Source organism: Serinus canaria, chromosome 2 (genome assembly GCF_022539315.1).
Source record: "Serinus canaria isolate serCan28SL12 chromosome 2, serCan2020, whole genome shotgun sequence".
NCBI lineage: Eukaryota > Metazoa > Chordata > Aves > Passeriformes > Fringillidae > Serinus > Serinus canaria.
Genome location: NC_066315.1, coordinates 99,280,929 through 99,298,650, shown reverse-complemented (window position 1 = coordinate 99,298,650; position 17,722 = coordinate 99,280,929). Strand labels below are relative to the sequence as shown.

At 39.4% G+C, this 17,722-nt stretch overlaps 1 protein-coding gene across 1 annotated transcript in view; it reads right to left on the bottom strand.

The window, feature by feature from the left end:
- SPIRE1 (spire type actin nucleation factor 1) overlaps positions 1–17,722 on the bottom strand; it is a 132,588-nt gene that overhangs the window by 24,529 nt on the left and 90,337 nt on the right. The window contains exons 7-9 of the mRNA XM_030227158.2: positions 11,547–11,633; positions 11,043–11,172; positions 369–532 (exon numbers count right to left, since the gene is read on the bottom strand). Of these exons, the coding sequence (XP_030083018.2) occupies positions 369–532; positions 11,043–11,172; positions 11,547–11,633 (381 nt within the window). The remainder of the gene's footprint in view (positions 1–368; positions 533–11,042; positions 11,173–11,546; positions 11,634–17,722) is intronic.

Sequence of the window (17,722 nt, the reverse complement as noted above, 5' to 3'; positions counted from 1 at the left end):
AGCTTTTATGGTGAAGCCAGCCCCACATCTGAGTCCTTTAGCAGCTCCTGCATGAGTGCCAGAAGGGTGCTATGGACTTTCCTAAATTCCCAAAAGCATAATTGCTACAAACACACTGTGGACAGATACTGGGCATTTAGGAAAGTAAGTAAATGTGGGTTTAAGGCCAAAATTACCATTTAATCTTTCAAAAGAGCATTCTCCTTTTTTGGGTCTGATCTAGTATTTTTGAAGTTCTATGGGCTGACAAAGCAGCCATGGAAAATTCGGATTATAATTTGCACTGTCACTTCTCATCTGATCAGTTCAGCAAACTAAGAAGCAAGATTCTGACAAATCGAGAATCAAGTTGTGTCCTGATTTTTTACCTCTGAATCTGAGCTGTCAAGCTCAGCCAAGGTGGGAGCCTTAAGGAGTCTCTTGCGTTGCACTGTCGCCTGTGTGGCCCCGTTCTGCTTTCCTTGGGGTGCCGGGCTGCCGTTCACTACAGAGGCATCCACTAATTTTCTGCCAACCTCTGGCGTCGGTACATCTACCAAAAGAAACAGAACAATTGGTGTTTGCACCTGAAATGCATTTTGCCTTCTCAAATCTTACTGTCCAGGCAATATACACAAAAGGAAAAAAATTATTGTGATAGTTGGATCTGTGCAATTATTTTACTTTTAGTGATTCACTGCTCAGACAATTACAGGCAATGGCTTGCAGTACAGAAGCAGTATGAAAGAATGAAAGCAGTGCAAAAAAGCAGCATTGCATAATGCTAAAACCCAACCTCACAGCCACACCAATCAGCTTTAAAAAAACTGCCTGTGTTAAACCCGAAAATATTCTTAATTCAATGTACAGTCTGTAATTAACTATGTAACAAGGACCAGAAGAATGCACAACCATATCTGGGCAAGTGGGTTTCCAGTGAATCTGGAGACAACACCACACAGAAATTAGGAGGTTTAGCATGGAGTAAACCCAGTTTTTCCTGTGAGGACAGAATTGCCCTTTACTCTGCAGGATAGAGAGAAGGAATGAAAATGAGGTAAATAATGAGTGTTCGTCGAACACATGCACAACTCTTGGGCTTGCTTGGCCGTTTGTATTAAAAACAGGTCTGAGAGGTCAGACCTTCATGGAACAGCAGGAACATGAGGCTCCAGCTCTGTTTTCATCTACATAACTTTTACAAGGATGTAACTCCACTGAGTAAATTACTTAGGATTTCTGCCAGTGTGCAATGAAGATGCATCTTGGATAATGTAAGCTTTGGGTCTGCTGTGCTTAACCTAGCTTAGCTTTAGACATTAAGATAATGACCTAGCCTTTGATATTTTAGGAGAGCTTAGAGTTTGGTCTGATAAATCAGTTTTATCCCTGTAAAAGTACAAAGTACAGTATCCCAATCTGAAGAAAATGATGTTGGAGGGACAAGGAAGAGAAGCTTTTAATCTCCCATCTGCATGTATGTCTAAGCAGCTGGTCTTTCTACAAATGTGTTTTTCTGCTCATGTAATTATAGGACTCCGTCCCCAGCCTTGTAATAACAAGGTACCTCCGGGTATTATAAGGGTAGGGTAATGATGAGTAATTATTCCCATTTTTACACATGGTGAAAAGAGGCACAGAAGGTCAAGTGACTTGTACCTTAGGTTACTGGGAGGACTGTGACAGGAAAATGATATCACCCAGATATTCACAGTGCCAACAATGCAAGTACTCACACATCATTTGGAGTGACTTACACAGTTGCCCTGGTATAAACAGTCAGTCACTCCTGCTACAACACCATCTGCATGGATAAAGCCATCCTTGCACCAGGTAAATCAAAGCTACAGACTACACAAAGCACAGCTACAGAAGTAGGTCTGTTTAACAACATTCTCACCACAGCACCTATTGAAATAAGCTAAGAAAATTAGAAAGTTAAGCCAATATATATTTTTTAAAGAATTATCCAGGTTATTGTTAAATGCTGGAAACAGATTTAAAAAGGAGAGGCAGTGCATTACAGTTGCTGTAAAAATCATATCTTTAACTGGGAGTATAAGAAAAGGCAATTATTTGGGCTAATAAAGTCACGGTGACATTCCAGGCCTATGAATCTGTGCACTACAGTGTCATTACTGCTTTCAGGTCCTTCTGACAAAGAGCTGCAATCAAAGACTTGGACTCCCTAACCCTCACTTCCTATCTTCAAAGGCTTTGCTAATGGGTGTCCTGACTACCACAATGGCTAATAGGTCATGAGTTTTCTTCCTCCTAGATTTCTGTGGGTACAGCACGGGCGTCCCCCACATCAAATGCATTCCTGCTCTGACAGCAGCCCAACGCAATTCCAGAAAGAGACAGCAGGAAAACAAAACCCAAACTGCCTCCCCTCCCTGCTGCCAGTGACACTCCTTGAGACCTCATAAGTAGCTGGCATGTAGCTGACTGAAGAAGTTCTGGGTTTCCCAAGTGAGCAAGAAAAACCTTTGATTTGTCTTTGGATGGCACAGGGCGGTTCCAGCACCACCCCACAACAGCCAAAGGTGGTGCCCTTCTCCCCGAAACCCCCTGGGTGGGGACTCCCCTGCCTGATGGTAGGGAGGGTGAAGAATGCCCTGTAAGCACTGCTGGACTCACTGGGAGACAAATGATGGGAAGGCAGCAGCACTGCCCTCCTGCCAAAAAGCAAAACACTCCATAGGCCTGGGGAAAGGAAAAAGGGGGGACACCACCAGACACCCCCTATGGCAGGTGATGGAATGTGTTTCCACATCAAAAATTGTTTTCTGGTGGTTTTTGTTTGTTTGCTTGCTTTTTTTTCTCCCCTAGGAATATAGGCAAAATTTCTTTAGGCCTCAGAAATGGAACTCTCTGGTCCATTTTGAAAGTAATTTATGTAGCCAGTCATGATCTAGGAAGCCTAAAGCAGCTGTTTTTTAAAGTCAGGCACATGTGAGTTGTTCATACATATTGCTGAGTTGCTCATATGTTGATTTGAGTCTTCTTGAAACACCAAAGAAATTTTAGAAGACAATCAAGGAGACAATCCATCATAGGAGTTGTTTTCAAGGTTTCTTCAGTAGGAAATGTAATTTATCACCATTCTTTCCTCTAGAGTAAAAGAACAGGGAGTTTTTGCAACTTGCAAGCACTAAAGAATAATAATAAAACAAGAATAAAATTTGAAAACAGTCCAATCTATAAAATCCATTTGATCAATCAAGTTCAATTTATCATTCTTGCTCTTACAGTACTGGATCCATGTGAATAAATGGATTATCATAATTTAAGGAAAATATCATGAAACATTGAAATGTTTCAACTCAAATTTTGAAACATTCGAGTTTCAACAAACAGATTTCAAGAAAAAAGCCTTGTTCTAAAATTAAAACCAGAATCTGTTAGCAGACATAGACCAAAAAATGATTAAGCTGTTTCAGTGATCTGTTTGGACAACAGAAACATTTGCAGGTGACAATTGTACACTACCATAAACAAGATAAAATGATAAAATTATTTAGGATAAACAAGTCAGAAGCAACAAAGAGACTAAATCTTATAAATATGAACAGGACAGAAGAAATCAATGGACAATTCTTTGAAACAAAACTTAGATAAATTTTTTTAAAAATGGATAGTAGTTTACAATCTCTAGGTTCATAAAACACTTAAATGCCTTGAAGATGATTTCAATGATATTTAGAAAGGCTTGTGTGAGTAATAGCCTGGGGTTAAGAATTTATTAGAGAGTCAGACCAGACACGCTGAGGAAGTGTCATTTCGCTGTATTTTCAGGCAGCAAGTACAGTGAACAGTACCTGAAAATTGGATGATTGTGTTTGGTTTCTATTGAGATTTTCTCTAAGCTTTCATTACAACAGGCAAATGAGAGAAGGCAAGGTCTTGATTTGATTACTTGATCTTTGTGCTGGGCTTCCCTGACCAGCCTTAGGAAGGGGGAGACAAAATACCCCACTGTAGGATAATATGAAATGTGCCTTTATTTACATGTAAGATTATGTCTCATGAAACAAGGAATTAAGCAGACCATAAATTACATGCAAACCTCAGCAGCCATGTAACCATATGCTGTCTGCTTCCTAACCAGCTCTCCTCAGCCAAGAGTGATGATAGAAACCTAAATTTTCTTCTATACAGGAAATGTACTCCTTGGGATTATAATTTTTTACACTGAGTTTAAAAGAAAGCTAAGATGGATTTGCAGAATTATTATATGTTTGCTTTTTTTTCTGGCTATTATGTAATAATATGGTGGGACATATTACATAATGAGTAAAAGTCACAGAGATGTGCTCATTTCAGTGGACTTCAGATGTTGAATTCAACCCTGAGAACTAATAAATCAGTCTTTTGCTGTGTTTGCATCCCATGTATCACTGTGCTATGTAAGCTAATAGTTTACAAAGACCTGGTGGAGCTCCTGCCTCCCACTGGTCTGAGACAGACATACTCTAAAAGTAATTATCCCCATGAAATTTGGTGTTAAATGCTTCAGTTTCCTCTTCTCTCCCCACCCACCTCCCAGTTCCCCCCTTCCTCCAAAACGTACAAACTGTTTCTGAAATAACAACTTCAAAGCAGCAATGCCACAGCTCTGAGGTAAGAACTCGAGTGTTAAGAGTGGCAATGACTGATCTTTTGAGCTGCATTCAGCACTGCATTGAAATGAAGCTGCTTTTCAGCTATTTTTCTATTAGAGCAAGTGGTAATGACTGCCCTGGTCCCCAGTTGTTATCTGAGTACCTCTCAGGTAACTCACTGCAGGTGGCTACCACTTGCTCCTTCTATTCTACCAGGAGGAAAAAGCAGTGTAAAAGGAGACCCCAGGAGCCCCTCCTCTTCTCTTCAGGAGAACAGCAGGCAGATGTGTGGAGCTGGGCACTGTGACACACCAACTACACTGGCTTGGTGCCAGCAAAAGTCTTCTCAGGATTCTGCATCCTCCCCATCGCAGGCAGCATGAATAATGGAAACCTGCACCCGTCCTTTAGCACTTAGCAGGAAACACTTCTCTTTTTCAGCTGGTTTGTGGGGTTTTTGTGACAGCAATTCCATCAAGCAGAGTGCAGTGGAAGCAGTGAAAAAGCAAGTGTGTGCAAGCAGTGATGAAAGCACAGTACAGCCTCTCTGCCTCTAAAAGAATGAAAAAAGTAAAAGCACGCAAAGCAACAGCATCCAAAATTACTGCTTATCTGCTTACTATCAATATCCCAACCCATCTAATTCACTTTACTGCTCATCTGGTGTCTCACATCTACCTCACTGGAATGTTTTAATCATCCTGAATTTACTTCTAAGGACACTTTATCAGATCACTCAGTCACGCCATATGATGCTACTTGCTGAGAACCACATGACTTGCAAAAACCAAAACCAATCACATTTGGGAGATGGATAAAGAAACCAGGAAGAGTTCTTCGGTGGTCAGTCAAAACCAGCAAATCCAAGTACAGTACAGATTTTTAAAGCTAGTTATTCAAAATAAAAATATTATGGTTATGAATTAATGGATTACAGAATATTGTTTGGATTTCAACAAATGAGGATGTCTCAGAACTCTTAGAAATGCAAGGCAAGAAAAGAAGCAGACAGACACACATAGAAAGACAGATCTGAGCATTTCCCTTTAGCTGGTCATGGGCATATTCAGCTTTATATTCTTAAAACTAGAACTTTTGGCACATCTGAAAGTAGCAATACTTTTTGAAAACATAAGTTTGCCTGTTTATGCTTCTATCTGAGGCCCTGGGGACCCTGCAGCTTTCAGTGGAGTAAAATATGATGCCATGTACATATGTAATGTGAATCCCAGCAGACAGCTGTAGTAGCTGCACCACACACCACGAGTGTAAGGTTTCACAAAAAGGCTCGAGCTGCATTAACAGCTTGTCACCACCTCTGACAGCAGAGCCTGTTCCTTCTTCCCTTCCACCCCTGCTCATCAGCTGCCCTCCTCAGCCAGCTCTCTGATCATCTGATCAGATAGTAGGCAGGTTTCAATCACTAAAAGAGCAGAAGAACAACCTGGTAAAAAAATATTAAAACTATTTGTTCCTGGGTTACAGGAGTTTAAGATGGTCCTCCTGTGAATAAATGAGCAGGACTGACACAGAGAAGGGGGAGAATCACATGCTTAGAGGGGAGCCTGGGGAGGAAGGGAGCAGGGAGAGTCCCTCCTCCCCTCTCAACAGTGGCAAGCTGTTTCCTTGGCTCAGTCAGAATAGGGAGCCACATTCACAGATATGTCACTTGTAAACTGTGTTCTCACATTACATAAATGCTGTATTTTTTAGGTAAAACTTCTATGTGGTCTTTCTAGTTCACAATATGCCAGCATTTCAGTCAGATGATGCCTTTCTGTGGGGAAAATAACCAGATGAGGCTAAAGGATGCATGGAAAAACTGAGGATGTGAACTGTGCTGAAGTTCTAGATGAGATGTTTCTATCTGTAACTCAGAGGAAGGAGGGGAGGTGGTGCAAATAGCATGGATTTATTTGGAGACCTTTTTGAGAGTCACCTAGGGGAAATTAGATAAAAGTTAGCTATTTCCTCTGCCAACAAACCTCGAGGCTGATGTTGAATATTTCCAACATCAATGATGGAAATTTTGGGCCTGATCACCCTGGAAAGTTAGTGTATAATGAGGAATGAATTATTTTCTGGCTACTAGGCTGTCTGACATTGCAGTATCAATGCAATGGGCAACAGGTTCATGCAGCTGCTGCATGTCCTAACTAATGGCTCACCAGAGGAAACCTGAACATTAATATTAGATAGTGGATGAAGGGTGACCTTTTGGATCCTCTGTACCAGCAAACTTTATTTTTTTAACAAGTAAAGAAGGAAGGTATAGCCTTTTTGTTGGTGAATGTCTTTGATTTCATACCTCACAAAGCTTTCACCGTAAAGACACTGTAGAATTGACAGTTTCTTTCTACATCAATATACACAGGTATATTTCATTTAATCTAGAAAGGTAGATGAGTTCAAAGCTAGTTTTAGGATCCTGGTGAGAAATGAAGTACTGCAAAAGATGGTCTAGTCAAAAAGTGAGTGCAAAGACATAGAAGTCAGATTTATCAATAAATAAATCAGACTTAAAGGTGATGCTGAAATCTGCAATCATTTTAAGAGTCTGGAATAGCTCTGGATCACCTTATTTTGTTTTTTAGTTTAAGCAGAATTGCAGCATTCTGGTGAATACACTCTGTATTTCAGGTGAAATGCAGATGTTTCCTGTAGCTAGGCATCTTTTTATGGCAAAGGAAATGTAAGTATTAATAACTAATTTATCTAATTTTTTTTTTATTTTCACTGACCATATCTTGGAAGAATCCCTTCAAGTTTCTTTCTTAGATGGGAATTCAACAAACAGATGGAACAAATTTCACGATAAGCACAACAACCACGTCAGGTGGTGCAGCACATTTTACCTGACAAGTCAAAACTGTAAGACATGCTAAGTGGCCGTATTGCTGTAAAAAAAGAAACAAACACAACAAAAAAGAAAATGATTCAGCTCTTCAAAAAACAGAGGGACAAAAAAACCCAAAATATTAACTCCACTTGAGACATTTTGGACTCTCTTGCTTAAATCCAAAATGTGTCAGACATACTACTGCTTTACTGTAGTAAAACTCAAAATCTGAAAACTACAGTAGCATAAAAGGGACTTGCAAACAGAACAATTATATTACTACTAAATTAAGATTTTTGGAATTCAATAAATCAAATGTCAAAACAAGAGACAAATATCTAAACAATTTAATACTTTAAAATAAAATCAACACAAAAGAGAAACAGGAAAAAGGGAAAGAGTGAGAGAAAGAGAGAGAGAGACAGAGAAAGAGCTGGAAAAAAAATTGAAAGCACAAAGCCACATTTCACACAAGTTTCAGTGACCTGAAATAAAGATATTTCTAATTTTTTTAAGCATAATCTCCAATGATTATAATTAAACTAATAAAGAGAGACACCCAAGCTAAGCTTGCGCAGTAGAGCAATCCTCCTTGAAGAGGATGGAAAAAAAGGCCAAACAAAATCTGATTTGTGCTGATTCCTATTCTTTTAAAAAACCTTAGGTGCACTTAGCCTTTAAAATGCATCCATAATATTAGTCTCTTCTTCCTGAGCCTCTGATGATTTTATTGTTAGATAAGAAAGTGGTCAGATGTTCTTCATTTCTGGAAAGACCTATCCATTTTTCCAATTAAGCACAGTATTCAGGGAGCAGACCCTTAAAATATTCTTTAACTGAAAACAAAATTTCAGTGCACTAATCCAGATAAGCAGGCCAAGCCCAGTGACAAGGATGTGCAAAAACGCATCAAAATTGAAATCAGCTTAAGTGTCTTCCTTGACAGGTGAACAATCTGCAAGCTGGTAGAAAGAGCCTGTCAGACATACACACCACCACTGTCCTAAAAGATGTTTATAAAAAGGTTGTACTGGGATTCTGGGACAAGTTTTGCTCATGAGAATAATTTAAAGTGTTGCATGCAGTAGGTGACTCAGAGCTAAATTTGGGAGTCAGGGAATTTTTTCTGTATTCATTAAATAGAAATTATCCATAGATAATAGCTACAGTAATGGTATTAAAATTTCTGTCCATGCTTAGCATAAAGGCACAAACTTCTTAAAACAGAAGGGTGTTTATCACCCGATGCTGAGACATGGATAAAACCTGCACATGAAACAAAGTCTCTCCAAGCTCCATTAGCTCCGCTTGCTTGAGTCACAAATCCATGGTTTTAATTAAAAGCACGTGTACCTCAAGGCTGTGCTTGTCTCCATGGCTTACAATGATGATTTTATGGGGTCATTTGAAAGCTCACTCCAACTCCTCTACTCAAACCTCTCCCTTTGTGAGCACAGTTCCACCCCATTTCCAAAGAAGGTTTAGACTGAGACTGGCCAGGGTAGAGAAGATCTTACCTGTGCCATGTGTGGTGTAGAGAGGGGGACAAAGCCTGTGGCTGCTGGGGACACATGCCATAGGTACAGCCTTATCAGACATGAGGAACTGCAAGAGTACAGCCCCCACTCGCCCCAACAGCCCAGTGTAGTTGTGCTCTTGACTGTATAAACTGAGCAAAAAGGAGTTTGGGACATCTGAAACATGTCTGGGACATGTGAAACACACCTTATGCTCCTGAATATGTCACTGTAATGGGCTATTTTTTTTCTCCTTTTTAACAGCAACAAATAGTTGTGGACAAATAGTCCAGATGGTGCAAGTGTCCCACATGGCATTTCTACTTAGATTTATAATCCTTAAACCTTACATGTTGTTACACTAAATTACATTCAGTGGGCATTTAAACTGTATGGCAGATCTATTTGTGCCATACTGAATGCCACTAACGTTACTCTGTTCCCAAACTGCACAAGCACATTCTTTTTTAAAAGGAACTTTAGGCATAAAAATCACTCCAGTTGTGGGAAAGAACAAAACCTCATATGTAATTATCTTAAAGGCCTTTGGTCTTTTTAGTTCTTCATGCCAGCAACTAATATATACTTGGAAAAAAGCTTGCATGCATCCACTTTTATACCTCCATTAATGTGGCATTGAATACAGTCAATTCACTGGACTTAAGAAGAATTACCCCAGTTCCAAAACACAAAAATTTAATGCTCTAACAAAAAGGGAAGAATTAGTGGAAGACAGGTATCCCTCATTGAAGGTAATGCCTTGAAATCAGTCCAGAAGTCCTAAGCAGTAGTGGTTCAAAATTTAACATCAGATTTAGAAACTGTTTACTAACTGGGTTTGATGTCATTTATACCAGCTAGAAATTGTAAAGATTTATTAGCTCAGGTTTGCTGCCCCTGAGACAACACAGTAGTTCCCAGATGCACAACATATAAAACACTGAAACTGAATGTTTGAAAGAAAAGTAAGGAGTCATTCCACATTTCCAAAGCTTCCTACATTTGGAAAAAAGTCTATGAGAAGCCTGTGAGAAAATGTTAATTGATACAGCAAACATAAACTGAATCCAAACCAGAAACTGGAAGGCCCAAAAACCCAATATTTGAAGCATTGTTCTTTTACAAACACACGCAAGCATTCCGCAGACTCCATCAGGCATTTCAAAAACAATGCAACAAAGCAAGACTGATGAAATTGGTTTTCTCCAGAAACAATGGGTTGTCACAATCCACTTGAATCTGGACCAGTGCCTTTGGGCACATGTGGCAAGTACAAATACCTTTCAAAAAGCAGTGACAGAGAGTACGTACATGGATTTTTGACAGTTTTCAGCCATAAGATTCCACATGTGCTCTTTAAACATTTAGCTCCTTCAGTTTTTCTGATACAGATAAATACAGTACTCTTAAAGCAATCTAAGTCACTATGTAAGCCTGTGTTTGTCATGCTTTTGCCATCAGAACCACTGAACTAATGCAAACGGGTGACTGCTGCATCGCATAGTATTTGCATCATTTCATAGCGGTTTGCTGAAAATACACTGCAGGAATGAAATGCTTTGCAATGCAAGTCTGAATTATTTTCCCATGAAAACACCTACAAACACGTTTTACATAACTTGGAAAAAGAAGCAAAGATTTAATTCAAAATAAATGCAACAGTAAACAAAATAAAAGCCAATTTTAAAATAAATAAGTTGATGATGCTAACAACAGGAAACAAAGAGAATAAATTAATTAAAAATCAACATGTAAAGAATACTTGCAGATAGTCAAGGTATACTGCACTAGAGACAAGCAATATCTGTTCCATTCTCAGCAAATCTAGCATAAACTGTGACGTGCAACAAGGAATACAATACCATTCCATTTATCTAACACACTAAAAAACTTGAATGGAATCAAGGTAAACCATTCAGTTTCATATTTTAAAATATAACTAAGCACAAAGATTGCACAGCCCTAGAAAAGCTGTAGGCTATTTCTTTTTCTGAAGGAGTAATTAATCTTTGGTGACATCTGCACAGATGTGACTAAAATTGCTGCTTCCTATGTGGGAAGTTTTCTGTGGATGCTGCAGATAAAATCTGGCCACGTGCTTACCCAGCCTGCTCCGCCTTATCTCATCAGGGGAGACTGGACGTAACTTCCTCTCTGCCTTGATCTCCTCCAGGATCCTCTCATGGAGGCTGCGGGGCCGTGGCGGGGTTGGTTTCAGTTTCCTTGCCGAGGCCTTGGGATACAGAGATTATCATATTTACATTAAAAAGTGCATCCTTGAAAGTAGATTTCACAGTTTTTTTGAAGAAGATGTGGAATGCTGTGATATGATTTGACATACACTCAATTTCAAACCTCAGCATAAATTGAAAGAGGGTTTCATGCATCGTGGTTCCCTGGAGATAAAGGGCTGCCAGCAATAGCAGCTGTTAATTGGTATGTGCGACATACTACACACTGTTCTTTTAATGGGTCCTGTTCTATGCACAAAAGACAATATTTTTGAAAGCCCAGGCAGAAAAATATTATGTTTAGGTATTTGCTGGAACCAAACATGCTTTGAAAAGCCACTGTTTTGTAAGGAATGAAGCCCACTGGATTACGTACAGGATTTAACGGAGGTCGCGATCGGATGAAATCCAGGATTATTTCATGGGCACTCTTTTTTAATCGAGGTGGGATGTCACCGTTGACCTGGAAAGGAGAAAGTGAAATATATATTGCTGTTTTTCACATTTATATTCATGCACATGAGATCAGCTGGAAACTCACAACAACCCTGACAGTGCTGCAGTGTTCTGACACCTGCACCAGACATAAAACCCCACCAGTCCTGAGTGGAGAACGATCCATATGCAGAGCACAGGCAAGCAAAAAAAAAGGTACTTTGCAGCTTTTCAGTTTTGCTGATGGCTGCAAAATAACTCCAACTGCAGCAGCTTTAAGCAGCAATATTTAGGATTTTGAAGTAATGAAATCAAACGTCAAGGCTGCAATTTGTCTATGGGAGAAATAGGTTTCCTCACTGTAAATCACATATTTCTGTAGCAGAGGGGCTGGGTGAGGGTTGTTTGCTTTTCTTGTTTGGTTTTCTCCAGAAACACTTAGACATTTAGGTGTAAGACCATATACAAGACATCACAGGGAAGTATCATCAATTCACTATATGTACAGGATTTAAAGAAGGCAATGGAAGTTTTCATATCATATGAAGAATGTATTAAATTGTAAGCTGGGAATTAGTGTATGGATTTGCTTAAAAAAACCCCACCTGTCAGGTTCAGTCTTCACAGAGCACAGTGCCCAAGCATACTCTGTCAGGGACAAGAGATCATCCTATGTCATGTATATCCTTCTGCTATCTCCTCTTACTGCACAGTAGCTGGCCATCAGCACTGTCCTCCAATTTGACAGACATTTCCACAACACTGTATTGCTTAGACCAAGTATTCCATATTTCAGACTTCTTTGTTAAGGGTCAGTTGCCTCATTTTATTTTTGTGGGACTGTACTCATACAAGCTCAGTAGCCAGAAAACCTGTGTAAAGATACATGTCTGGTTTGCCAAATAACATGCCCTTTTACTAACCAGAAGGACTGCTGCCATCACAAAAAGGGCTTTAAATGTCCATAAAGTCACCTGAATATGATCCCTAATGGAACTTCACCAATGGCATGCAGCTTCTGTCCAATCTCTGCTCACTTCAGGCATGCCCTGTGTCAAGGCTGAGCTCAGAGACAGCCTCCTTGAGAAGATTCATCCCTTGTCCTCTAAAAAATCAGAGGCAGAGTCCCTCCTGGGGAACATTTAATTGCTTTCCTGAGGACTCTTTCTGGAGACATCCTACCCCAGACACACTCCAAACTCTATTTGTTCCACCCTCCTTAGTCTCCTTAGAGTGAATTTCATGTTGCTTGGCAAAGAACTTCAAGCTGCTAAACTCTGCAACATGCATCATCTTCTTAAAAATAGTGCAGAAAAATTAAAATGGAAAAGGTTTATACTAAACCATGATTTGACATTTCCTGATGAGGAGAATACTATTTTAAGGGGTGTGATTGATTTCTTCTGTTCAAATTCTGAGCAGTTTTTTGAGGCCAGCATGCCCTGGAAGATTGTTAATGAAACGAGAAGTCTCTCTTCCCGGAGCTACTGTTCATCAGATGTCAAAGTTGATGGGTGAAGTTGGGAATTATTACCATCAGAACAGCCGTTTTGTAAACTGATAATCTCTGTTGGAGCCTTGGGGAACAACCCTCGGTGTGACAATAGCCAATAAATAATACATGGCTCTGAGCCTTTCACCTCAGGGCACTCCAGGGTATAATTAGTAGCAGTATTACCATCTGATTGGAAAAAGAGAAATGTAGGATTTGCTTAAGTGATTTTCCACAGGATGCATGGGGAGCTGGTGACCAAGCAAGTGGATGTTTTGCAGCCAAGAAGCCAAGAGCAGGAGCATCAGTGGCAGAGCCCACCTTTCGTACTTGGCGCCCAAATGAGATACAGACATGAAAGGTACTGCAGGGAAACTTTTATCCTCTCTGTTCAGACTGGATTTATTTATTTACTCAAACTAACTCTCTCTGTAGTGAGCAACTTCAAATGCATCCTTTACTTTTACTTAATTAAAATTCATGGCTCTTGATTCAAGTCTCAATCAAAGACATTGCATAGATGCAGCCATGATACCCAAACTGCAGGGGGAAAAAAACCCACCAAGGAAAAAGTTTGGGTTTTTTTTTTTTTTTTTCCCTCTCCACTTAACAAGGCTGGCCCCAGCTACAAACCAGTATTTGAATAAATACCTCAAAACACTGTAGAACTACCCTAAGCCTTCATGTGTGTAAAAGAGTTTTTGTACAGCAGTATGCATTAAAACAGACAGTGTGAAGAAAGCTTAACCAATTTTTATAGAAATCAAACATAAATGTAGAAAACAGCTAATGCACAGAAAAATTAGTGTGTCATCACCTACCAACAACCTGCTACCATCACATTTTAATACATAAATATGGATTTGCAATTTAAAAAATAATGGCAAATGGTGCTTAGTTACCTCTGGCTGAAGATCAAAGCTTTAAAAATGGTGATCCCAATTTGTACATTGATGATAACTTTCACAAAAAATAACATCACCTATCATTGACACTCAATTATCTTAGCCATTTATCTCTTCAGCTATAAAAGGTGTCAGCAATAAGTAGGAGAGAGCTATCTTTAAATAACAGTCAACAGGAAACTGATATTATTGTACTATCTAGAAATTTTCATTTAAAAGGAAATTGCATGGGCACTGAAACAGAGGGGACACACTACATCATTTCCAGAACAGCTCACAATAAAGTTCAGTGGTGAATTAAATTATTTTAAGTACCTATCTATTTACAATCTTGCATTATGCAGACAGTATAGAGTTTTAGTTAACACTGTTGTTACACAGTATTTTGTCACCCCACAGCAAGCTGAAGCAGCAATGTCCAAGAATGAAGTGCTCTGGTATTTCCCATCATGAGGCACTACACTCACACTGCTGCTCCTGCACATCTATTGCAGAAACAAGTTTATGAAACCACATGGTAACGGGAGTCCCTCCTCTGAATACCCCTAAAGCATGACTAGGAACTGCAAAGCTCCCTGCTCTGCCTAGGATGACTCCTACACTTCTGTAGAAATATTGTGATGAAGGTGTAAAATAAAAAGCACAGTTCCCCTGCTGAAAGCAACTCACCACAACCAAGTCAGACCTGTGTGTAAGGGGACACCAAACTCTGCAATGTCCAGCTGGATAAAGTGGTCAAAGTCCTTTGCACAGCAAAGCTCACATTCTCTATATCCTGCTTGAGGCATATGAACTCATGCTTATGAAAATACTGTCTGTGCACAGCTGTCACTGCAATTAACCTAAGTACTCTAAGATGATAAATACTGCAAAGAAGTAAATGAAAAAGATCCAACCAAAACAAAAAAACCCCATGCCACAGGATTCTCAGCTTAGATATTCAAATTACTGGATATTTTTGATAATAATGGCTTCAACCTGTATGTTTAAATTCCCCTTCTGCAACATGGCCAATACCACTGCATGACAGGTACTTGTGAAGAGCTCGAATATGACGACAAGAGTGCTCTTACCTACAAGGAGTGTAACTGTTATGTAACATAATGCTGAGTTTGGATAGGGTATAAAAGTACCTGACAGGCATGTGTTGAGCAGGCAACACAAGAGACATCAGTTACTGTTCAATAAGCACTGCTCAAGAAACACAGTGAATGGTGCATAGCTTGGAGGGAGGTGGAGACGGGCAGAAATCAGAGCTAATTGTGAAGCACACTTTAACTGAAATTAAAAACTAGCTCAACACATACAAATAATAAAGAAAAATTAAGCCTGAAAGAGTAATTTAATTCTTACATTTTCTCATTTCCAGGTGCTGACTCCACCAATGACCACAGCTTTTAGCTTTGTGGGAGTGGGTGCTCCATAGGTGAGGAAAGCTATTAAATCTCTCTAAGGTAGATATTTAAAGTTCATAAAATTCCAGAATGAAAGCTATCTTGCTCCCACAGCAATTGCAGCAATGAGGACTCTTGCCTCAGGATAGAAAGATGACAAACCTGAAATTATTTTCAGATGTACTGAAATAGAAATGCCAACGTCACTGAGACAGATGAAACCAGTTATTTACCAAAAGCCCAGAATTTGACATTTTACATCTTCAAAACATTTTGAATACTTGCACTATAACAATGGGTGAGAACAGGAAGCTCCAGTCACTGCTGTCTGTCAGCACAACAGTCTGCAATACTAAAATATGGCCTAACAGGAACATCTGTTCCTTCCTTAATTTCTATGCAGAACACTGAGCAGTCAGCGACAGATCAAGCTAGTCTTTTAAACACAGCATCACATTATAAAAAGAACAGTAAAGATTTCATGTTGCATTTCATTTATTTACAGAAATTACTTATTACTTTGGAAATTTACTGAATCTCTTGGTATCATTAGTAGGATACGTGTCCTCACAAGCTACCAAGTCTAAAACTACCACCCATAAATTTAAAGCAAAATTACTTTTAATACAAATTTTGCTGAACATCCATTTTGAATGATAGAAAGAAACATAATCCATCTTTCCTAGACTGCCTTAAGATTCAGATTTTGGGTCCTTTTCTCCTCTTCTCAAGAACCACAAGGGTTTCTGCTGATGGGAATCCATACAATCAACTTCACCTTGATAGCCAGTTAGAGGATGCATCTATGCAATCTAACTGAACTTGTAATTCTGTGTGAATCCTTTAGGCTCCACATGTTCCATGTCAAGCTGCACTCTTATTGTTGAACATGCTTTGCACAATCTTCAAGCAGACCCTGCAGCAGAAGCCAAGTTACTGAGTTTAACTTTCCAGTAAGAAATAAGTGATTTTTCTAACACAGTGTCATCAGCACTTGTCAGACTAAGCCAGCAATTGCATGACAGCCTTAGAGGTACTGTACCTGCAGCTGATTGCAATCATATTTATTCCCAGAGTTCACTTTGGACAATCTATCTAGAAGACAAGAGAGCAGGCCAAAAATAGCTCCTTCCAGGGATTTTGTACAGAGCCAGAGTCTGGATAAGCAGAGCAGCAGCTGTGCCCCCAAGATGTACCACATAATGAAGGAAATCTCTTCTGAAGAGGCAGGAGCTTGCTTAGCAGCAGCTGAATTAAAAGCTAGTCTGACAAAAGCAAAATTAGATCACCCAGGGGTTCCCATTCAAACAAAACTACTGTTCTGGTTGCATACAGTAATTGAGGTCCTGAGGGGACTGGTCCTCTTTTGCAGAGGGTGGTAGGAACACTTAGCTTAGTTCTCTGAATTGTTAGGGGAAAGACAGACAACATCAATACCTGGGTATGCATTTTACCCTATTGATTTGTAAATAAATACAATTGGAGAGTCTAAATCCTGATCTCGATTAGGAAAGTATTTTCAGCTCAAACATAAAAAGCCTTTATACTACACACTTTCTGCCTCTCTCATCTGTCTCCCTCACCCCCACCTTCCCTTCTGATTTTTTTTGGTGGAATCACAGCTCTGTCACTGTGTGAAGATTTGTCAGGAAAGTAAATACATCTGAATACTGAATATTCTAAGACAATGCTTCCATTGTAACTAATGACAGGTGAAGATAAGTAAGTGTAAGGTATAAATATTGATGTTGACCAAATACATGCCCTTGACAAAGGGATTTACAATGTCCTATCAGGGATAAGACACCCTTTGGATCAGTTGCTAGATGATCAGGAAGAAGATCTTAATATTGAAAAAACTAAAACCCAAAAGGACAGAAAGAACAGGGAGACACCAGTAGATGGGTTCTGATAAAAAGAGTGCCTCAAGTCAATTTTACAAGCACCTTTATGAGGATCTAGGGAGAGGAGACCCATGAACATTCTCTAGCTTGCCATGACATACTGTCTTGATTTGAAAGTTGAGCTCAGTTATTTGAAAATAACTGAGCTCAACTTCTACAAATGGAAGATTTAATTTTTCTTAACATAGACTATTCCTTGAAAATTTGTAACAGATCATGGTAAAGTAAGTTTACAGACACTGTGATACAGGCAATTTTCAACCACTCTAGGTTTTCCTTTCCTATCACAGTATCATTCATGGTAGCACTTTACATTCTGGAACTCCAAAAAAACACTCTAGGTTTTCCTTTCCTATCACAGTATCATTCATGGTAGCACTTTACATTCTGGAACTCCAAAAACTATGTTTTTGTAGCTCAAG